The 23,052-nt window shown below is 45.6% G+C and overlaps 1 protein-coding gene across 2 annotated transcripts; it reads left to right on the top strand.

Moving 5' to 3' along the window:
• The first annotated feature begins 2,201 nt into the window (after positions 1–2,201).
• On the top strand, positions 2,202–18,793 carry CEP85 (centrosomal protein 85). Of its 2 annotated transcripts, none has more exons than XM_026657167.1 (12): positions 2,202–2,270; positions 6,739–7,436; positions 9,046–9,179; positions 10,036–10,153; positions 10,566–10,751; positions 12,172–12,324; positions 12,580–12,734; positions 13,376–13,496; positions 14,004–14,054; positions 14,145–14,252; positions 15,217–15,442; positions 16,008–18,793. In XM_026657167.1, the coding sequence occupies exons 1-12, from the start codon at positions 2,216–2,218 to the stop codon at positions 16,169–16,171; spliced, it is 2,169 nt and encodes a 722-aa protein (XP_026512952.1). In that variant the 5' UTR covers positions 2,202–2,215; the 3' UTR covers positions 16,172–18,793. The 2 variants fall into 2 exon arrangements, with proteins under 2 accessions (XP_026512952.1, XP_029768558.1); XM_029912698.1 differs by lacking the exon at positions 2,202–2,270 and adding an exon at positions 2,944–3,748.
• Positions 18,794–23,052: the final 4,259 nt, after the last annotated feature.

The raw sequence follows: 23,052 nt of genomic DNA, 5'->3' as shown, positions 1-23,052 counted from the left end.
GCGGAGCCTAGGGCTGCCGCACCATTGCCCCGCCCCCTTCCCAACCCCCCCCTACCCCCCCCCCGCCCCTCCCCCCCCCCCCCCCACGCGCGCACAGGCCCCGGGCTCCCCAGCCACCCCTGCGCCTTAGGTCAGCTAATACCCCTGCCTTCCTCCTGGGGCACCCCCCAACCCTGCCCCTCAGCTCCCCCCTGCCCACTTCCGGCACGAAGTGCTGCCATCCTGTCCCAGCTCTGCCCCTCTCTCGTGTGGGCCGGGCTCTGGGGCCCTGGGGTGAATCTGCTCACCCCGATTCCTTACCCCCCCCCAGATGAATCGCTGTGGCTGGAGCTCTGGGCTGGTAGCTTAAGGCTGGGGGGTTTAAAGCAGCAGCAGCCAGGCTGCCCGAGCGGGGGGTGGGGACAAGACATTTTGAGGGATTTTAAGGTTATTTCCATCACTTCATCTCTCCTGCACTCTTTAGCATGACGCATGACCTGGGCTGGTCTACTCTGGATAGTTGCTGCTGTGCCTGACGGCTGCTAGAGACGGGTCTAATGTCAGTCGGCTGCATGTCTTTCTGTTTGCACCGGGCTGTAGTTAATAACCAAAAACCATAGTCCAAACACATCATTGGGGCCCTACCAAGTTCACGACCATGAAAAAAACGTGTCAGAGGTGAAATCAGACTTTCTCTGTGAAATTGGAGGGGAGGGGCAGGGCTGGGGTGCCCCAGCTGGGGCTCCTACCATGTCTCCAGCTACTAATCCCCTCCGGGCTGGGGAGGGAGTTGGACTTACTCTTCCTCTGCACAGCCACTTCTGGGTAGCAGCCCCAGGGCTTCCTGCAGCTGCAAGAGATTGCCGGAGGTGGAGATAGGTCTGATCTCCCTGTGCTGCTAGGAGTGCCCTGCAGCTGGGGGAGATTCCCTGAGGGGGGTCTGATCACCCACCCCCCTCCCAGAGCAGCTGTGCAGGGGAAGAGCAAGTCCTGTCCCTCCCCAGCACGGCCCAACTCACAGCTAAGAGCCACCAGCTGGGGTGTTCCCAGCAGCACAGAGGAGATCAGACCCATCTCCATCTCTGGGAGCTGGCTGCAGGAAGCTCTGGGGCTGCTGACAGCGCAGAAGTGAGGGTAGCAATCCCATGACACACACACACACCCCCACTCCCCCTCACACTCAACAGATTTGCGACCCCTCCATGACCCCCTTTCGGGTCGGGATCCTCATGGTTACAACACTGAAATATCAGTTGAAAACATCTGAAAAGATGAAATTGACTAATTTTCAAATCCTATGACTGTGAAATTGACCAGAATGGACCTTGAATTTGGTAGAGCCATATACATAATCCATTAACCTGAGTTAACCACCAAGTTTTGTTTCTCTTTGCTCAGAATGGAACTCCACTTCTCCCCATATCTCATTGCATTCCCTACTGTCTCACTATGTGACTGGTGCCAAATCATTAGCTCTGTTTTCAAAATAGAAATATTTTCCATGAGGACTTTGGATGACAAAATTTACTTAATTAAAGTGGGGCCTGCAAGGACTGGATAATAGGGAGTTATTTCACAGGGTTGAAGGAAATGAGAGCTTGAATTTGATAATGAAGAAGTTTGCAAGTGCTAGATATTATAGTCATACTCTGGGCAGGAGATTCATGTGTTTGAGATGATTTCATATACAATAAAGTCAACCAGCGCTCTGGATAGAGCAATGATCATAGCTGATGGTGTAACATCACTTATGACTGACCAGGTTTCTGGGGGTAGCTGCATAAAGTAATCTTCAGAGGGCAGAAATAAACTGGCCAAGTGCTGAGGTTTGTAAAAGGAAATTTTGAATAATTATAGATATAGAACGAATACCTAGATACTATGGTGGCTGATGCCCTATAAATAACCAAGATAGTATAACATGTGGCCAGGTTTTATGCTGAGCACTTTAAGAGTGTTACAAACCAGAACATTTTCCATTTCTGAAAAGTGTGTTAATCCAGACTAATTGCACTTCTTGAAGTGTTAACTGCTGTTCTATAGTGGAAAAGTAGTGGAAAGGAGGTGCTAATTAAATGTGAAACATGGTATTAAAGATAAATGTTTCCTTTAGCGAAGAGTAGCTGTAGTATTTATGTCAGTGTAGGATTTGTATACTTGCTTGGCCAGTGGCAAAAATGGATTGGATTATGTTGATTCTATTTCTTTAATTTTATAGTTGACTGGAATAGCTGTGATGGCCACCCTTGAGAAATGCCCAGACCTGAGGTTCCAGCAGACGAGTCCAACAGGTTTGAATTATGAATTGTTTTCCTTAAAAGTCATACTCCTGCCATATCCTGGTAGGAGATCCTTATGAAACCCAGGAGGTGGCTTATTTACCAAAAGCTTTTTATTAAAAATAAAATCTTAAAACAATTATTTGATCTGTTAATATCCTGTGCCTGCAAAACAATTGCATGACTGTCCAGGGACAGATCGTCACTTACACATACACCAACCTCTCTTAAAATCCAACAAAGGGGGAGTTCATAACATGATAATATTGCAATGCATCTTTACCATCACCAGTATTATCTCTGTACTTCTGTATGCAAACACCGTCATTCTGCCACTTCTTCAGTTTCAGAGCACATGCATAGTGATACCAGCGAGATATGCATTGCATTCTTATCTTCCATAGTGGTGTCCTTTCCTCTCTTGCTGACTTGGGGTACGTCTATACTTACCTCCGGGTTCGGCGGTAAGCAATCGATCTTCTGGGATCGATTTATCGCATCTTGTCTAGACGCGATAAATCGATCCCAGAAGTGCTCGCCGTCGACACCGGTACTCCTGCTCCACGAGAGGAGTACGCGGAGTCGACGGGGGATCCTGCCTGCTGCGTGTAGACCCGCGGTAAGTACCTTGTAGTTCGAACTAAGGTACTTCAACTTCAGCTACGTTATTCACGTAGCTGAAGTTGCGTATCTTAGTTCGAACTGGGGGGTTAGTGTGGACCAGCCCTTGGTTTAGGTCCTCTGTGCCTGTTGCTAGAAGATTTGCCATAAGGAAAGAGATTTCACAAGCAGTGATATTTCAGAGGAATCAAACAAAGAACAATTCATATCCACCCAGTAAGGAAATGTGTGAATACAGCTTAAGGCTGATTCTCAAGCAATTGACTTGCTAATCATTCTGGAGAGATCCACTTCTTTTTTTAATGAATTTAAATTAAACTGGAAAAACGATTTTGTAACCAAAAGTTCAGACTCCATTTGATAAATTAAATTGGCTTGTTGGTCTCCTTGGTAAAAATTAATTTCTAATATTTCCTCCGTTCACCCCAGCAGGGGCAAGGATAAGGATGGGTTTAATAAGTCTCTTCCATTTGCCGTCTCCTATAAATAAATCTGAAACTTTATTTCTTTGAAATCAGCTGCGAAGTCATCTTGTTCATTTATTACCTTTCAGTCTCCTTCACTGGCAAGTATCTCTGAGCAGGTGGAACAGGGTGGGGATACTTTCCCCTCAGTGTAGGTTCTAAAGGTTGATCTTTGGGGAACACTCTCTCGGTGTAATACGGATAGGTAGTACTCTGAATTATACATATGCCCACAGTGTGACTCTTTACCAGACTCTAATACAGGTCAAAAGAGCTGTTCTTTGGAGACCGACTGGAAAACCCCAACTCTGTCTGTGAAGTTCCAGAGTCGCTTTGGTCACTGTTCAAGTATGGCTGACAGTGGGGATACAGCAATCGGGACCTCCTGCTCAGACAGCACAGAGGGTGAGTCTGAATGTCTGATCCTTACAGTAAAAGTGCAGAATTTTGTCTAGTTCTTCTTACAACATAAACCAAGCGTCAAGAACCTCCCGATACAGAAACAGCCCTAGCGTATGAAATGGAGGGGAAGATGACATAGTCTGTAGTGAGAATATTGTACACTTTCACACTTAGCCGTTAGTTTTGTAACCTAAAATGTAAACAAATATATATTGGTTGAGAGATTCATTATCTTATCTAAAGCTTGAAAGGGGATTAGCCAAACTGCATTACAATTTCTAGCTTTAACGGTAGTTACAAGTTTGTCAATTAAAATGACTTTTGACAGAGGTAGATTAATAATCTTTAAGATGCACAAGGATTCTGAGCACCTTGAGCTGTTGACCTTCAGCCTCTGCTTCATATTAATATACTTCCCAATAGAAAGCGTGTGAGGATCTCACTCTACACAATATGCCGGACAAAACTATTGCCTCAATATTCCTCTTTACCTGTATTTTGTAAGAATTATGGTCAGTTTATTAAAATGGATAGAGACTGGTATATTTTGTCTCTTGAGCTGCAAACAGAACAAGGGAATTTTTGTGTAATAGTTCTCAATGATATCTAGACTTGACCATTTTGATTGTGTAGTGAGATGCATTCTGCGAGGTCACTTTTCATATTGCATTCAGCCCTAACCAGGGGATTGTTAGCTTGGAGTTCTCCTTGCAGCACAAGGCTTCCCAAGAAGGCCATGACTTTAAGAGCATGGGGAACTGACATTGATATCAATGGGGCAATAATCATGTTTTTGCTTTTTAATGGGGGAGAGAAACTGATCCACTTCTTGTCCTTCTGTTGTTTGAATTCAGGCTTCTACACTTCCACAGCATCATGTTGGCTTTTTGAATTGTATGCAAGTAATGTACTTTACAGCAATATAGGAAACTGCACCTTCCCTCGTGCTAGATGAGACAAACTCTTGTGTATGTGTGGTCTGAGGCAGTAGTGAGGCTTGCGTAGGACAGTGGTTCTCAACCACAGGTATGCAGAGCTCTTCCAGGGGGAATATCAACACATCTAGATCTTTGCCTAGTTTTATAACAAGCTACATAAAAAGTACTAGCGAAGTCAGTACAAACTAAAATTTCATACAGGCAGAATGAGAAAGTAAGCAATTTTTCAGTAATAGTGTGCAGTGATACATTTGTATTTTTATGTCTGAGTTTGTAAGCAAGTAGTTTTTTTAAGTGGAGGTGAAACTTGGGGTATGCAAGACAAATCAGACTCCTGGAACGGGTACAGGAGCCTGGAAAGGTTGAGAACCACTGGCGTAGGACGCTGCTTGTTAACCTGAAGCTCCTTTCGGTCACAAATAAGGAGGGTTTACTTGTATTGCTCTTTAGAAGGAACACTTCTTGTTCACTTTCCCATTCTTCTTCAGGTGTATGGTACCATTTGAAACTTGCCATATTTTCTAACAACACAAGATTCAAGATCAAGGTGTTCTTAAATAATTTTTTCAAAGTATTGTATGCCTGCACCTTGAGGTTCCCCTTTCTCAGCACAAGAAAATTTCCAGTTGCACTCAAAGTGGGGTGGTGGTGTCAATAACAACACAAACATACAGCAAGACAATGTCCCTTCTCCGAAGAGCCCAGATTGAGCTTGCAATACTGATAGTTATTAGAATCATATTTTGACTTTTAAAATCAGCGTACTTGTTATAAGATGCCACTGACTGTGGTGATCATTCCCATGCTTCCAGGGACTGATTCATTCCCAGTGGAGTCCATTGCTAGTGGATAGAACTCAATAGCTCCTGACCACGATGCTGCAATCTAAGCTTAGGAGACTTGAGAGAAGAAATCGGCACTGACTCTCCTCAGTCTGTTTGAAACGTGTATTCTTGTCTATTTGGAGGGTTCTTTCCTCTTTGAAGGAGTCCTAGGTGGAGCTGATATCTGTAGGGATTTCCTCCCCCCCCCCCCCCCGTTTGTTAACACTGAGAGATGACGTTCCTTCATATTAACATCTTTTATGTAGCTCGAGACATTTGACAGGGTCCTGCATAGTTACTTTAAAATTGTGACTTCATTCCTTCTCATAGCAACACTCTGATGTTAAAAACATATGGGAATGCGAGCTCACTGTCCCAAAGCTGGTCTGGAGAAATCGCACATCGGGATGGGCCTTATGCCAATGCATTGAGAAAACAGGCTAGCCTGAGGAAACATGAAATTGGTACCCAAATATATGGGGAAGAGGAAAAATCAACACATTGGGAAAGAAGGCTCTTCAGTGTTTGCCCAGTTGAGCTCCTGTTGTTGCTCTATTGAAACCTGAGAGTTACTAAGAATAACTTCAGACTTCCATGGAGGCAGGTTTGGTAGCTGCGTGAGATGTCGGATCTGCACTTCATCTCATTTCCTGTGATTGTGGGACAGGGCCATTACTTTTCGTTCTAGGAACGGCTGGTTTGTTGCCATGTTCCAGGGGAGTTCTAAGGTCAAGGGCTCTGTGGTGTGTGCTCAGCAAGGCTTGCAGCTTATCATGGGCTTAGCAAAGGCTCCTATTGCTTTTGGTTACAGTGCAGAGTCGCTGTGCTGTGGGATGAGCAGAACGTAACCATGGTCTCAGTTTTCAGTTCTTGAGTAAGTTTCAGCCTTTTTACTCAATTTCAGGATTTATTTATAAGTGACTAGACAGATAAATTTATCAATAAGTTTTGATTAAAGAATTTTAACACCAAAATGTAATGGTCTAGGATGAATGATAGCAGTTGTTGCCCTTTTGCAGTTTACTCTGGCAGATAAATATCATGGGGCACCTGGAACTTTTAATAAAGGAAAAAACAGATGTGCAAGTGTGCCCTTGTCCTGCTACTGTGTATGGTCTCCCCCAGCCCCTCGACCGTAGGAAATGTTCCTAGTAGGATAAGAAAAGATGGCAATTGTCTTGTAATTGAAAAGTGTTGCTTTAATTCTAACTCTCAGAAATTCTTTCCCTAGAATTTTGGAATTCCAGTAGCAGTTCCTCGTTTCAGCCCATCAAAACCCAAGTGACCATCCCCACAGCCCATGTCATGCCTTCTACGTTGGGTACGTCACCCTCCACGCTCTACTCAACAGGTGAGCCGAGCTCTTTGCAGAATGCCCCAGTTTCATCCAAACCAGCCGTACCAAGATCGTCCACTGAAAATGGAGGGCTGACAAGAAGTGGAGGTTTTACTGCTGTGAAATCCTCTCAAGTGGATCTCTTGCATCTCTATGGGACGTCTGGGGGAAATGGTTTTGAGCAGTCCTGGTTTCCTATTTCTGATCATCTGAGAGCGGAAGACACTCGAAAATTTGACACTCCTGCCATTGAGCCTACCCTTAATCAATCTGTTTTGCTGGATACGCTGCACGCTGACCCGGCCCACAAGTTCCAGGATCCAAGCTTGATTTCCACTTACAAAGTGCTGCCAGAGACTAAACCAGCAACAGGGGCCGGTGAAGCCTGTGAGCAACGAAATGGTACTTGGCCCACTGGGAGCAGACTGCCATTGGGATTTCAGCCCAATAACATCTTTTCGAAACCAATGGCGGCTCAGTCTCAGGTGTGGAGGCAGGAGCCTTGCACTTTGCATCCACATCAGAGGGCCTGTGAACTCAGTGCTTGGAGGCAGCAGCTGGACAACATACGGTTGCAAGTAGAACAGATGCAGGTAGAAAAAGATCCACTTTTTAAACAACAAAACCCTTTGAAATCGCTTTCTCCTTCCCTCTCCACCTCTCTCGGAGTTATATGTAATGTAATCACAATTCCTGACTAATACAGTAAGGGGGCGGGATGTCTTATGCTTCTATTACACATTTTTATACAAATTATCTCAAAACTATCTACATATACATGTCATTCCTCACATCACTGAAATGTGGCAACCATGTAACACGGGGGTGGGGAACCTTTTTTCTATCAGGGTCCACTGACCCACAGAAAAAATCAGTGGCGGGCCACACACAGCCCCGTGGGGGAATACAGAGGCTCGGGGTTTTCCCCACCGCCAGTGGGCAAGCTAGCGCTCGAGGCTCCAGCCTGGAGAGGGGGAGGGCGCAGAGGCTTGGGGCTTCCCCTAGGCTCTGGGGTGGGGCCATAAATGAGGGGTTCAGGGTGTGGGAGGGGGTTCTGGGCTGGGGCAGAGGGTTGGGGTGCGGGAGGAGGTGAGGGCTCCAGCTGGGGGTGCGGGCTCTGGTGTGGGGCTGTGGGTGCAGGAGGGGGCTCCAAGCAGGGGCCAAGAGGTTTGGAGTGCGGGCTGGGGCCCCGGGCTGGGGCAGGGGTTTGGGGTGCAGGTCAGGGTGCGGGGTCTGGGAGGAAGTTAGGGTGCAGGAGGGGGTTCTGACCTGGGGCAGGGGGTTCGGGGTGCAGACTCCGGCCGGGCGGCGCTTACCTGAGGCAGCTCCTGGTCATTGGTGCAGTGGGGCTAAGGCAGGTTCCTTGCCCGCTGGGGCTAGGGAACTCTGCGTGGTGCCTGCTGCCCTCAGGCGCCGCCCCTGCAGCTCCCAATGGCCATGGTTCCTGGCCAATAGGAGCTGTGGAGCTGGCGCTGGCGGCAGCGTGCGGAGCTTCCCTGATTGCCCCGGCTCCCAGGGGCCACAGGGACATGCCGGGAGCTGCGCGAAGCCGACTGAACTTCTGGCAACCCAGCGAGCCAGCGCTTGCTGCTCCAGTTCTGCAGGGGGCACCGCGGCTCAAGGCTTCCGGCCTGCGGCGTGGAGACTTGCTGCCGGCTGGATGAAATGAAGCAGCGGGCCGGATCTGGCCTGCGTGCCGTAGGTTTCCCACCCCTGATGTAACGTAACACAGCAATGCTACACAGTAGTTTAAATCAGGTGGTGATTACCCTTTCCGATGGGAAGTGCAGGGGAAACATATGCAGATAGAAGGTGGTGGTTCTCAGTATTTCAACTAGCAGACTAACCTCGCTCCATATCTAGACTTGTGGAACAATTTTAAGTAGATTTTTATGAAAATATCAGGCTTTCACTGGAGGGGAGCCATTTGTTTAGTGAGCAGTTGGGGAGTAGCAATATTAGAAACTAATGGCTTCCAGTGACACAGCACAGTGGTCTAAAATTATTCAATAAACTCAGTGCCTGAGCTCAGCCAAAATGACTTGTTCCCGGAGCCCAGACACAGGCTGAAATAGCGCCGTACTAGATGAACTTTCTGCGTGCTCGCATGCCAGATGAGCACACAGCGTACAAAATAGCCCCAGCAATGCTGCCGTTACCTTCTGTGAAACCTAAGCCTCTCCTTCCTACTCTCTCTTTCAGTTACAAAATGGAGCGGCTTGCCACCAGCCTTCAATGTATGCTACTTCACTGCACTCCACTGATCCAGCCCAATGGGTCAGTATCCTGAACACCAGTGAGAATCTACTTAAGGAAAAAGAGATCCTCATTGACAGGTAGGAGGTATTTCAGGAGAGAGCAATAAAGATAAAAAAAGAAATGTGTTATCCTGTGGGTTTTTATTGACACTAACAAATAACATAGTACTTGTAAGAAAACATTTGAAGAAATGCCCTTGTCTTCCATGAGATTTCAGAGCGATTCCCATGGAAGCAAATAGTGAGGAAGTGAGACAGGTGATTCCTTAGCAGCAGTGGCTAACTTAGAGGATCTGCAAAGGATTTTTAAAAACTGCGTTTGTGCGTTTTTCCTGCTTTGTGACAGAGAAGGAAGAGGTGAAAGCTTTTAAAATGTGTTCTCCTGTTTGTTTACATGAGAAACATTTGGAATGCCAAGGCTGCTCTTCCTAGTTTTGCTGGAGGACCTCTTTGGGATCTCAGGGATGTTTATTTGGGGCTGGTGAGTCTTTAACAAATCTCTCCTTTCTCCAAAGTGCTTATTGACTATTGATGTCCGGTGTTAACACACATGAAGTTTTAAACATTTGGACTAAAAATCCCTACCCAGGTCATTTGCTCAGCTTGACTCTTCTGACATATTCAATTTCACCAGTAAATTCTCCAGTCACCGTAGAAACTTGCAGGGCAGACAAGACTTGAATTTTTAACGTGAAAAACAAGCATGTTTTTGACAAACGCTTTCAAGTCTTTAAAAATTGCTATTCCTTTGCAGGCTATTTTTAAGCTATGTAGTTGTTTTTTGTCATGATGGAGGGCCCTGAGTGAGGAGCTGTGTGTTTTTGACTGTACTGGGTTTACATAGCTGGCAGAGTGCCTTGTCCTATCGGCTAGGGCAACAACTATGGGGTATGTTTGAGAAGGGTGTATTGTCTGATCTGATTTTTTTTTGCAGGCAGAGGCAGCACATCTCCCAGTTGGAGCAGAAAGTGCGTGAGAGTGAGCTGCAGGTTCACAGTGCTCTTCTTAGCTGTGCTGCCCCCTATGGAGATATTTGCATGTTGAGAATGCAGGTAAGTAGGAACAGCAAGAAGTCAGTTGAAAATAGCATGCACTAAACCCACTTGCTGCAGTGTGCTTGTTTTAGCAGGTTATTTCTGCATAGGAGGGGTGGGCGAGGTAAAAGTCCATTCCAGGTGTGTCTGCTGGTGCCAATTCATCTGACCCATCTGGGTTTTTCTGTGGTCTTGACATTTAGAGCCTTTGATTTCTGAACAAACTGCAGTGGTCATGCTACTAATGCCGGTGGCTAACAGCACCAGTGTGCAAACTGATTTTGCAGGTGCATCAAAGGTGCTGTAAAGGGTGGATAATACATCAGAGTTGTAACTGCTGTTCTGGAGAATAGGGTCTGTTATGTTTAACAGGTGGGTTTAGTGGACAATGGGAACCCTTACGCTGGTTGCTGGGTGTCTTTGTTGGCAGGAGCTGCAGCGGGAGAACTCGTTCCTGCGAGCACAGTTTACTGAGAAGACTGAATCCCTCAGTAAGGAAAAGATTGAATTGGAGAAGAAGCTGGCTGCTTCAGAGGTGGATGCGAAACTGATTCGGGAGACACTGAAGGAGACCGTGCAGAAGCATGTGGAAGAATTGAAGAAACAAGAAGAGAGGGTATGACTGTTGGTGCTCTGGAACTGCGTCAATGCCTTTTTTTTTTCCCCCTCAAGGGGGGGGAGTTGGCCCAGTGACTGGCATTGGCCCAAGGAGCCATTCCTGGCACCACCACCTGTTGTGTGGAGCCATTGGGCCTGCTCTCTTCTCTTGCAGCCCCCAAGCAAAGAGAAACCTCAGCCACTATCAGGCTGTAGTTGGGAGCAACTTGCTTTCAAAAAGAAGCAAAGAAAAACATCTGGAGCGGCCTTTCTTTTGCCCCTTAATTTTCTTCAGTGTGTATCACTGTAACATCAGTGATCTGTCTAGACCCACTCTTAATTATAATTAGCAAATCAATATAATTAAGGCTTCATTGTGAAGGAGAATTTAAGGGTTAGTACAAGAAGTAGGTTGGACTCCCTCTTTTGACATAAAAGTCCTTCCCCTGCTCAAGGTAAAGTCTGACTTGTGGATCCACGTTTGTGTCACATGGATCACACTCGGCACTTAAACACGCTGAAACGATCTATTCAATGAGGAAAGATTCTTGGCTTAATTAATAAAATGTTGTGTTTTGAGGCTAAACCGTTACTTATTTTTCTTGTGCATTCTGGAATATAAATGTCACCCCCTGAGTAGAACTGCCTGTTCCATTCTTGCCTTGTATTAGTAAGAGTGCTCCATTTGGAGGCACTCTTCTCTTGTTCTTCTCAGCCCTATTAGTCCTTGTTCCCTGTAAATGCAGTGATCCTATTTTTACAGTTCTAAAAACAAATGCTACATAAATCTGCAGTTTGTGGGGAGTGGGTTTAGGCGAGCCCAATAGTTTTCCTAAAGTGGGAAACTCTCCTACGTTGCCGCGTTAGAGGTTTGTTCAGTCAAAGTGGCATTTTCTCAAGTTCCTCTGATTATTTGAAGAGAGCTCAGAGGACAGGAGCACCCACACATTGCGACACTCAGAACCTTATTTGCAACTTGCTAAGAGTCTGAGGGCTGTGTTAAATTTGTGTATTTAATGACCTCATATTGCTTGGCTTTAATTATTTTTATATTTCAGAATTTTAACTGTATTTTTAATTGTGTGCAGCATCTTATAAGTGTGTGTGTGTGGCACTTGATAACTTTTAAATTCCAAGCGTATTTGCTCATCCTTTCTTTGAGTACAGAAACTGCTCCTTGCTTGGGTTCACCAGCAATAAAAACCTGCAATTACAGAGGGTGGCTTAGGAGCTCATGTGCTGACCAGATAACTAGCATATAACTTCCAATGGATGAAGTTCACTTTCAGATAACAGTGAAAAGAAAAGCTGCTGAGATGCGGCAATTTGTTATCTTGGTGATGGGTGCTGCATAAATGCTTAGATAGATAAGCTGGAGAGAGAGACACACGGAAATTATAACATAAGCAAATCAAACCTTCAAATGTCTCTTCATGCAGGTAAAGGGAAGAGACAAACATATTAACAGTCTGAAAAAGAAATGCCAAAAGGAGTCTGAGCAAAACCGGGAGAGACAGCAGAGAATTGAGACCCTGGAGCGCTACCTGGCTGATCTGCCAACATTGGAGGATCATCAGAAACAGAATCAGCAGGTAAAATGACATCCTCTGTATAGTGCTGAGTTTGAGGCATTAGCCTGGATGCCACAATTTACTGCTGCCAATAATCCATACACTAGGCTAGTAGAATTGCAATCTGTCCTTCTGAAAGAGAAATGTTCTGAGCTATGGGCTGTAAATTGCCACAGCGATAGTAGAAATCCCTGTCAACTACTAGGGTAGCCCTAACGTGGCACATGGCAAAGGATCTCTAGACTTGTTAGTGCTGAGCAATGTTTTCTGTTCCAGTTAAAGGAATCGGAACTGAAGAGTTCTGCTCTGCAGGAAACCGTGACGGCGCTGAAAAGAGAGCTTGGAGATGTCCGGGCTGCCTGCAGAGAGCAGGAGATGCAGCTAGAAACACAAAAACGCAAAGAACTGGAGTTGCTTTCCACTGTTCACAGGTAAAGCCCCAAAGATGAAGGCGAGCCTGACTTCTGCCTAGTAGCGAAGGCCAGTAGCTCTAGAATCCTGAGCACGGAGAACAGAGAAGTGGAATACACTAGAGCGCATCTTTCTACTGCAGCGTAGTTATGAACTGGGCTTGTATTGAGTCTCTGGATATTGTGCTCGAATGTAAATTCTAGATAAAATTGAATGACCATAACTTGTGGCTGTTCCAAAATGGAGGTATGGCTCAGGGAAACGCATGAAGCCTTTCTGCTCCAGGTCCCTTGGTTCATATTCATCATAGGCTACTGAAGCTATGTGAAAGCAGCTTGTGGCCTCGGACCAGTTCCCATTGGATATGTGTCTATATCACACATGCTACAATTGAGCATCCCATTGTGACCGCCTCAGCCAAGAGGGCAATGGTTGACTGGGTCACGGGGGCTGATCGCCCCCCTCTATTCCTTAGAAGTAAATCGCCTCAAGTCACATGGAGGAACATTGACAGGGCAGTGGAAAAAGCTTTTCCCGTCTGTATCTGTTCTGTGGCAGAGGATGTCAGTTTCTCCTCTTGTCTCTTTAAAAGAGAACCACTGCCACGTTATGTTGAAATTTCTTATATTTGCCGGTTCATTTGATGAGCTGTGTATCTCAGCTTGCAGGACAGAGTGCAGCAGTGTGTGAAGAGTGCAGGCAGAGGGTCACCTGTCCAGGAGGTGGAGAAACAGAAATCAGAAAATGATTCTCTGCAGAAAGACTGTGATTGTCTCAGGAAGGTAACTCTGAATATACAACTTGGACATGGGTGAGACTACCTCACACTAACTCAGATTTCTCTCCTTCCTTGGACTGTTCCACATCAGGCATTAAAACGGGTTCAAGTTTAACATTCAAACTCTTATGTACTTATACAAGTGCTATGCGCTAGTAGTTTTCAGCATGCCACGCCTGGAGGGGTCTGATAGCCATTCTTGGTGTGAATACTCTACAATTCCGTTGTAGTCTCTTAAACATCAAAGTGACGAGAAACTGAAGAATCCAGAAAAGGAAGCAGGTGGGGAGGGGGAACCCCAAGAATGCAGCCTCTCCAGTCTCAGTACATAATTGCTATTCCCACTAGCACCTTCCACTAGGGAATCTCAAAGCACTTTACAAACCAGGCTGTAATTTAAAGTGATTAAAAACTGATTTGTAGCTATTTGATCAAAGGAAGAATCCCAAGTGGTATTACTGAGTAGGTTTGGGCATGTTCAGCTCTGAGATGCATCTGCTTTTGATTTCAGATTGTGGACAAACAGCAGAAGAAGATGGAGCAGTTGTCTTCACGAATAAAGGTGAGAGGTGTGAATGCTGAAGGTCTGGGAACTCTGGAGCATCGATGATAAGATATGTTGAACTAACTTCTCTCCCTGGGTCTGCTGCAGAGCCTGGAAGAACAGGTGTCTCAGGAAGAGGGGACAAGTCAGGCTCTGAAGGAGGAGGCGACGCGAAGAGAAAACGCACTGCAGCAGCTACGCACTGCCGTGAAAGAGGTCAGAATTGGAGTTTGTGTATGAACACAGTAGCTGAATGAACAGTGAACTGTCTTGTAGCGGGGGACTTAACGTGCAGTTGCTGGTTCCTCCTTCACTGCATCTTGTCAGTCTGCTAGCTGCCCTGACAGTGCTCTAGAAAGGGGGTCCCTTGTCTCTATTTTAGAACCATGATTTCTCTTTTTCATCCATCTCGCCACCCAGTTGTTGCTTTTGTAATGCCTGAGATCTGGCTGTGCCTGGCTCCCATGCAGCAGCTTGTCTCCCTAACTCCCAACTTAGTGTGGATTGTGATTGTAGTTACTGATGTGGCCACCAGGGTGCAGTAAAGAAGTCTTATTCACCACAGCTATATACCAGAGCTTCATAAGCCCTGAGTGAAAGATTCTAGGTTGAATTCCATCTGATGTCTTAAAGTGACCCAAGTACTGAGTGTGTCTCCTGAGGGAGAATTCACCCTGCATCAAGTTGGGCAAAGAGAAGGGGGAAAGAGCACAGGCATTCCTTGGAAGCCACTGCATTATTACGCAGACTGAGGGTGCCAGGGAGCTAGTGGGATAAGGCGCTTCCTGTCTGTTGATTTTATATTCTTCCCTTTTGAGAGAAGCAGGCTCCTATTTAAAAAAAAACCTAGTGTTGTGGTGGTCAGGCCCAAAATTTGACCTTTAAACTGTTCTAGCTGGGTTTGAATCCAGAGGACATTCTTAATATAAACCCACTCTTCTGGTCACCACCACCACCAAGTATCCACACTGCTAAAAGTATATACCCCTGCTGGCAAGACACAAAGTTCCAATCCTGTGAAAAGAAAACATCCTGATTCAGAGAACAGTGTCTGTACAGTTCCCAAACATATACATGCAACCAAAGTCTGTAACGCCTGCTCCACGCTGAGGGGCCAATAGACTCAGACGGCCTATCTGACATAGTTAGGACTTGGCTAACGTGACTTTTGTTTGTTCAGCTTTCAGTGCAGAACCAGGATCTGATTGAGAAGAATTTGACCCTACAGGAGCACCTCCAGCAGGTAGAGATGAACCAACCGCTTCCTGTCGGGACAGCACATCTCGCCCATGAGGTACACAGTGAACTGGCCAGCTGTCTACAGGATTTGCAGTCTGTCTACAGCATTGTGACTCAAAGAGCACAAGGCAAGGATCCCAACCTTTCCCTGCTCCTGGGCATTCACTGTAAGTACACAAGGGACTCTCAGAGTGTGTGTGTGGGGGGGGTGGCTTTGGTTCATGCACTGGGTGGAATAGAATAATTTGTTTATATCAGTGGTCTCTAAACTTTTTTCAGGGTCGCGTTCCCCGTCTCCACCCGAGCTGGGGCAGGAAGCAGGGCTGGGCTGGGTGATGCTCTCTTCCCCCTCACCCCGTGGGGGCTGGGCCAGGCCGAGCCCGCCCACACACACCCCCGCCGCCCAAACATTCCTCCATGCCCCCCCGGGGGAGGGGGCGCCCCACAGTTTGGGGACGTCTGGTTTATACTGTAGATAAAATGTTCTCCTCCTATGTTTCAGAACACTGAAAAGTCTTAAAAGCCAGCCTGCCTTTCTCTGTGCTCTGTCGTTCTGTTCAGACCTCTGATTCACAGACTTTAAAGATTTGAATTCCCTGTATGGATCTGCTGGGTGTTAACTAATGCCATGTACTGTGGATAATTCATCTGATGTAAAGTGATGTATTCACTAATGCATGACTCCTGTTCAGAACTGTGTGTCTGATGTGATTTCATTCTCTAACTATACAGCTGTGCAATCTTCAGTTAAGGAGAAGGATGACTTGCTGAACCCAGACGTGCTTGCAAAGAAACTGATGGAGGCGAAACAGCTTCACAAAGAGATCGAGGACTTACGGACTGCAATATCTGACAGATATGCACAGGATATGGGGGACAACTGCATCACGCAGTGATGGATAAGCTCTCCCCAGGATAGCATAGGAACAACTGGAAATGAACACTTCAAAACCTGAGGAGATTAGGGCCCACGTAGTGGAAAAAACTATCAAGCACCTTACCATCTCCATGCTTTAGGTACAAGATGCTGGTGCTTATCCACAAGAGGAAATCAGGGATTCTGATGCCAAGGTCATTTAGTTGCTGATTGGCTAACTGGAACGATTTAGGATCTTTGCTGTTCATCAGACTTTGCAGCAACTTTGATCCGTTGGATTTGGTGCAGTCTCCGATTCGATCTGGTGGGTGAGTTACTAGTTATCTTCCAAGTATGTCAAATATTGAACATGGAAATACAAGGATTCAAACTGACCTGAAAAGGAAGCGGATGCCATGGTCTCTATCCTTTCTGGTAAATAAACAATCCAAGCAGATTCCTTCTGAATATTCTGGCCTTACTGATTGCACAAAAGTGTTCAGAAGAAGTCTGTGGAGTTCATAGACAAGCTGCTACGCCAGTAGCACTGTTCAATTGTCCCTAGAAGTACAGTGTTACAGGCTTATCTGCAACAACCATGTATATGGTTCTGCCCCGGATCAATAGTGTGTGGTCATTCGGGTAACCAGGTCTGCATTGCTCAGGTATAGGCCACTGACGTCTTTCAGTAGCCAACAGGCTGGAAAAAAGGTGATGCTAAAACTGGGTTCTGAAAATGCTAGTCTTGATGAGGCCTTAGGATTTTATCCCTTTAACGATGCTCTGAATGTGGAGAGCAGCAAGTGGACTGCTACTGAAGTGCCTTAATCTTCTAGAGAAATTTCCCGCCTACTTAACTTCATCCCTAATGCATCTTCTGGGGGGTGTGGGGGAACTGGTCTTTCTCCTCGCTGCCTTTATAGCCATAAACCAATTCTGCAGCAGCCTTGGGCATACACACTCTGCCCGGAAGGACAGCTCACTGCAAGCAGCAGAGAGCCTTCGCAAGCCTGCAGCAGTGTTCTTGCACAAACGCTTGCTGCCTCCCTGTAGCTGTTCAGTGGGAGAGATGACAATCATTGCATGGGGTATCCTCAATGTGCTGCTGTCTGGGATGTGAACAGGGTTTTCCCAGAAGTCCTGCAGGGTGGTGACTACAGTGCAGTCACAGGGATCCATTGCCGCTCACGTAGACACACCCGCTAGATTAAAGCTAGCTCAGGACCAGACCGGTGAAATTGCAGCAGGGTACGCTAGAGCCGCAAGTAATTACCCAGGATTCCGTGTGCGCATGTACAGCCTGCACTGCCGCAGCTTTACTGCTCCAGTTCCTGAACTAACTAGATTAAAGCTTGCTTGGTTTTGTGTACGTGAGCTGAAACCGCACCCTGCGAGTGTAGTGATGTCAAAATAAGCAAATGAAAATTCTTTTCCATTCTTATATTTTGTCAGCTCTCAGCCTTAGGGGTGACTCTGAAGTACTAAACGTCTGCTTAGTTGGAAAAGCACCAAGGGGCTAATGATGAAACCCGCTGGCTGGGTGAGAAGCTAAGAAGTCAATTCAGTCAGGCGAAAACCCTGCTGACACATGTTAACATTTGGCTGTTGTAGGTTTGCATCCTTCTTTTGGAGCTGATCCCCAGTTCTGTGAAGACGTTGTTCCTGGTGCTCTTTTGTCAGACTTCATTGACCAATGAAATCTGGCCAGCACAATGTTTGTTCTGGAAACCACCTGGCTAATATGCTACCCATGACTAAGATCAAAAAGTATCTGATGGGTGGCTTGTTAGCTGGTATATTCCCTGCCGTGTAGCTACGCTATCCTTCCTGGAGCATTTGGTAGTGTAACATGGATCATTGCTTATAATCAGGGCATCTCTCCACAGGTGTTGCCTCCAGCCAGCTCCCTTGCTGAGTTACTTAGATAGTGGGCCAAGATAATTCCTTGAAGTCAGTTGCCCAGACTATTGAGAAATATGGGCACGACAGGGCCAGCAGCACCAAACATGAATGTTGCTGGGTAACTGGAAACCTTGGTGACCATGTTGTTTAACAGAGATGCTGTTAGCCTGCCAGGGAACCTGCGTTTAGCACCTGACTTTTAAAGCAGCCTCACCCACGTTTCCATTTATACCCACAAAATACATGCAGGGAGGAAGAGAGGAGATAGCTACCTGTCCCCAGCGGCACCCACAGAATGATTGGTGCAAAACCAGAATCTAGGTCTTAAATACATAAGGGTTTCATTTCTTAAGCTGATACAGAGCAGGGCACTGCATTTCTGTCCTTGGGGAAAGAGGTGATAGGCTCCTACGTGTCATGGCACTCGGGTAGCATATTACTGTGCCTGCGAGAGAGAGAGAGCTTCATTTTAATCCTTTTGCAAAGGTTTGTATTTAAAAAAAAGTTCTTTGCATACCTTGTTATTAAAATAACTTTGGTTATAGCAGGTATCCACCAGCTTTGGTGGCTAGAGCACCCAAGACCCAGGTATCCAAAATAACCATGTACTGTGGTTAGTCTCATTGCTTACGCAGGACGTGTTTAAATAGTTGACTTGGGCCTGGTGTTTCCTTGTACAGTTAAGCACAGGTATATTTATATGAATATTTGTCTTATGCGGTTGTTTGTACTGAGTATTTTGATTATAAAATAAAGCTGCTTTGTTCCTGTTGTGCAGAGCAATTCAGTGTATGGCTTTGCTTCTCAAGGATGTGGCAGAGGGAGGTGGGATTTGATAGTATTTCATAACACTGCATTGTTCCTAATAACACTTGTGCTTTGTCAAACTGAAACCACTTCCTTCACGGCTATAAACTGCGACTTCGGAATCAAGTCCCATATTCCGCTTCATCAGTGTGTCACTAGAGTTGCTCTACTGAAATCAATGGGAGTTTCACTGCCATGCAATGATGAATCAAGCCCTAGGATTCTTCACTGCATAGAGTTACAAATTCAAGCTACTGTTTACAATAAAACCTTGGATGTAGGGCTATGAAGGAAACTCAGGGCAATGGAAAGCAGAACTGTCTCACCAGTAACCTAATATAACACATCCACATATGTTGCAGAAGACTTTTTTTAGAAGTTCCTACTCTGTTTGTATAGGGAAGTACAAGCTGACCATGGAGCATTTAAGATCCAAATAGCAGCTCAAACTGGGCACAGAACTGTGCCTTCCTTTTAATCACGTGCCTCCAGGAGGGCAGAGTTTGATTGCAACTGCTAGTATTTTTCGTTGAAGTACTGCAGTGCTTACTACCTCCTTGTTAGTCTCTAAGGTGCCACAAGTACTCCTGTTCTTTTTGTGGATACAGACTAACACGGCTGCTACTCTGAAACCTACCTCCTTTCTGTGGCATTCTGAGCTAGGTAATGGTGTGAGTGCTCAGATGTGTGTGCCAGTCGCTTTGCTGTACGGTGATAGTTAGCAGGATGCCCACTGCCTTCATGCGGGGCGAGGCATGAGGCCAGAATGCTGTGCAACTTGAGTGATTACAACAGAAAGCTGAGGCTGGGTGCCTCTGCCTCCCACTGGCTAGGCTAAGCATTGTTGCTCTCAAGGATACTTTTCCTTGACAAGCATTGGGAATGGCGGATAGCAGAGGAGGTTATAGAGATTTGGGGAGGGTGGGCGCTAACTGAGCGAGTGATCTGTGCACAAGGCACAAGTTGGTGCCTTATTCCAGGTTCCCTGTGGCTCCCAGTTCCCTAGTCGAAGGTTAAAATTACTTCAGAGTGAGATGAAATTTCAAAAAATGTAACATGTTTCAATGGGATTACAAATTTAAATTCGTAACTGCTTCATCAAGGAGCTGGGGTTTGACTGGCTGTATGTGACCAAATAAGTCTCAGATCAGCCAGTGCCCCATCCGTGCAATGGCCAGACTCTGCTGAAAGAGCTAGGACATGCCACTTCCTGACCCGAAGCTTCCTTTTTGCGCACCCTACTGTCACACCTCTGACCGCTTCCCCAGTGGGCTTACTTCTCCGATAAGGAGCTGGGTTGTGACTGGCTGTACGTGACAATATCTCAGTTTGCCCCCAAATGACACATCCCTGTGGCAGTTGTTTTGAGATGGAGATGCCGCTCCCAGAGGTGTGAGCCTTCATTTTTTTTTTTTCCTTGGTAGTAAACATACAATATGCATGTAAAAATTGGCACAAAGCAATATCCAGCCAAGTTGTTGCAAATCCAGCTGCGGTGTTTCCACAGAAATTATGGGATAGCTACCCAGGAAGAAATCTGTAGGAACTTTGCTGTGGTGTTAGCTGAATTAAGACCAGGAAAAAAGGCAAAATTTGTTCAATCGCATTAGATATAAAAATGTGTTATGATTCGAGTTGTGTCCTTTACTCGCTGCACAACAAAAACTACGAAGACACCACTTGGGCACAGTTGGCTCCGGACTCATGGTTGTTGGCTGGATGCAAACATATATGGCCTAGTTCTGCTGCTCTGAGTGGTTTCTGATGGCTTTGCAGAAAACCGTGTGCACCACTAGAGTGCTTACCAACTACCTGAAGGAATACTATGCTACACTTACAGGCAGCTATGCCCCTGTAGTGCTTAGTGAAGATGCTACCTACGTTGGGGTAGCTACTTATGTCGTCAGGAGAAGCCCTTCAATTGACCTAGCGCTGTGTACACGGGGTTAGGTCAGTATAACGACATTTGCTCAGGCACATGGATTTTCCACACCCTTGAGAACGTAGTTAAAGCGCCATAAGTTTGTAGTGTAGACCAAGCCTAAGTTAAACTAGCTCGTGTCTTTAGTGCTGCTGTGATATTCATACAACAGCAGCGTGGCTTTGGGCACTTCGGTGGAATCTGGAGAACTCAACCTGTGGCTACAGTATCTCCCTGTCCTTTCTTTTTTTAATTCCAAACTTCCATCACCGAATACCAGCTCTCAGTTTGATCAAGGTTATGGAAACCTATAAAATGGTTCCTAGTGTTGTATCCCAACAGCCTTGTAGCTAGAATGACAACACGTTTGCTTTAATAAACTCTATTGTTTATGCAAATAACTTTGATGACTTCTATGGAACTGATCAATATTTGAAACATTTTAAATATTAATGCTATACTCAAGTTACATGGAAAAGTACTACAGTGAGGGCAGCTTTTCTGGGGTAGGGGCATTTCATTGTTGGCTGAATAGTCCGTGAACGGTATGTGAAAAGACGCAGATCACCACTTTGAGATGCATCCACCCAAATGCATCTTGTTTTCTTTCAAATTACTTGTTGTGCACAGAAATCTGATTGAAATAGCTGAGGGTCAAATTTTTGAATCTTTCAGTGCTCGGACTTAGCTACGCGTGTGATGAGTAAGAGCCACCGTGAATGAAACGACATGTACTCAGTTGACGTGATCCTTTGCCCTTGTTCACTTTGACTCTGAAATTGTAAGAGAAGTTACCATTGTAACAAAAATATTAATTGAGCAATTGGGGCTGTTGTGCATAGTGCTGATCACTGGTGACACCTAGATTTAAGCACCCTAAGGATTTGTATTGCTTTTGCACAGAAGGGAAGTTTCTTCATGAAGTTCTGCATAGACTTGCTGCATAATTTGGTGCTGTCTCTCCATACGGAGGTTTTTATGGTCGGTAATCTTGATATAAGCAACTACTGCACCGAATTCCCACGTGGAGGAGGAAACCTTGATAAAGGTATATGTGTAGCAGGGCCAGTAAAAGGGTTTCACAGATGCAGAGGGAACAACTGGATCATGTAGTCTGACTTCTTCTACACCACTATAGAATTTCATCCAGTTACCCGCGTACTGAGCCCAGTAACACCTTGTTTGACTAAAATACATCTAGAATGGCATCTACTCTTGATTTGAAGACAGCAAGAAGGAGTATCCCTTCCCTTGGGAGTTTGTTCCAATGGTTAATCAACTTCACTGTTAAAAAATTAAGCAGTTTTTGTTTTTTAATTTGAATTTGTCTGGTTTCAGCTTCCAGCCACTGGTTCTTGGTCTGCCTTTCTCTGCTAGCTTAAAGAGCCCTTAAAGACCCACTGTTTTCTCCCCTTGAAGGTATCTGCACACCATAATCAAGTCCTATCTGTGTTCTTTTTGATAAGCTAAACAGCTTGAGCTCTTCAAGTGGACGGCATTTTTGTCAGTCTTTGAATAATTTTTGTAGCTCTTCTCTGCCCTCTCCAATTTTTTTAACATCCTTTTTAAAACAGACACCAGAACTAGATGCAATATCCACCTCACCAGGGCCTTAAACAGAGGCAAAATCACCTCCCTCCTCCTATTAATTTTTCTTGTTTATACCCCCTAGGATTACATTAGTCCTTGTTGCCGCAACATCGCCCTGGGAGCTCATGTTCAGAGGCTTGTCCTCTTCATTAATGACTTGGATAATGGAGTGGAGAGTAAATACATAACATTTGCAGATGATGCCAAACAGAGAGGTTGCAAGTACTTTTGGAGGACATTCAAAATGACCTTGACAGATTGGAGAATTGGTCTGGATTTCACAAGATAAAATTCAATAAAGACAAGTGCAAAATATGTTACTTACAAAGGAAAAATCAAATGCACAATTAGAAAATGGGGAATAACTGACTAGCTGGTGGTACTGCAGAAAAGGAGCTGGGATGACAGTGGATCACAAATTAATATGAGCCAACAAGATGAAGCAGTTATTAGAAAAGGCAAATATTGTTCTGGGATGTATTAACAGGAGTGTCGTATGTAAGACATAGGAGGTAAATATCCCTCTCCACGGGGCATGGCTGAAGCCTCATCTAGCGTACCGAGTCCAATGTGGTGTGCTGCACTTTAAGAAAGATGGGGACGAATGGGAAAGAGTCCAGAGGAGAGTACCCCACATTATAAAAGGTTTAGTAAACCCAGGGCCGGCTCCAGCATTTCTGCTGCCCCAAGCAAAAAAAAAA

Source organism: Terrapene carolina, unplaced genomic scaffold, assembly GCF_002925995.2.
Source record: "Terrapene carolina triunguis isolate 2854851 unplaced genomic scaffold, T_m_triunguis-2.0 Scaffold236, whole genome shotgun sequence".
Taxonomy (NCBI): Eukaryota; Metazoa; Chordata; order Testudines; family Emydidae; genus Terrapene; species Terrapene triunguis.
This window is presented reverse-complemented; position numbering and strand designations above follow the sequence as displayed.

Bases quoted from the DNA above. Each gene is read 5' to 3' on its own strand.
- CEP85 (XM_026657167.1), top strand. From the start codon at position 2,216: ATGGCCACCCTTGAGAAATGCCCAGACCTGAGGTTCCAGCAGACGAGT. The intron at 10,154-10,565 runs GTAAGTAGGAAC...CTTTGTTGGCAG, and splicing joins TTTGCATGTTGAGAATGCAG to GAGCTGCAGCGGGAGAACTC. The intron at 10,752-12,171 runs GTATGACTGTTG...CTCTTCATGCAG, and splicing joins TGAAGAAACAAGAAGAGAGG to GTAAAGGGAAGAGACAAACA.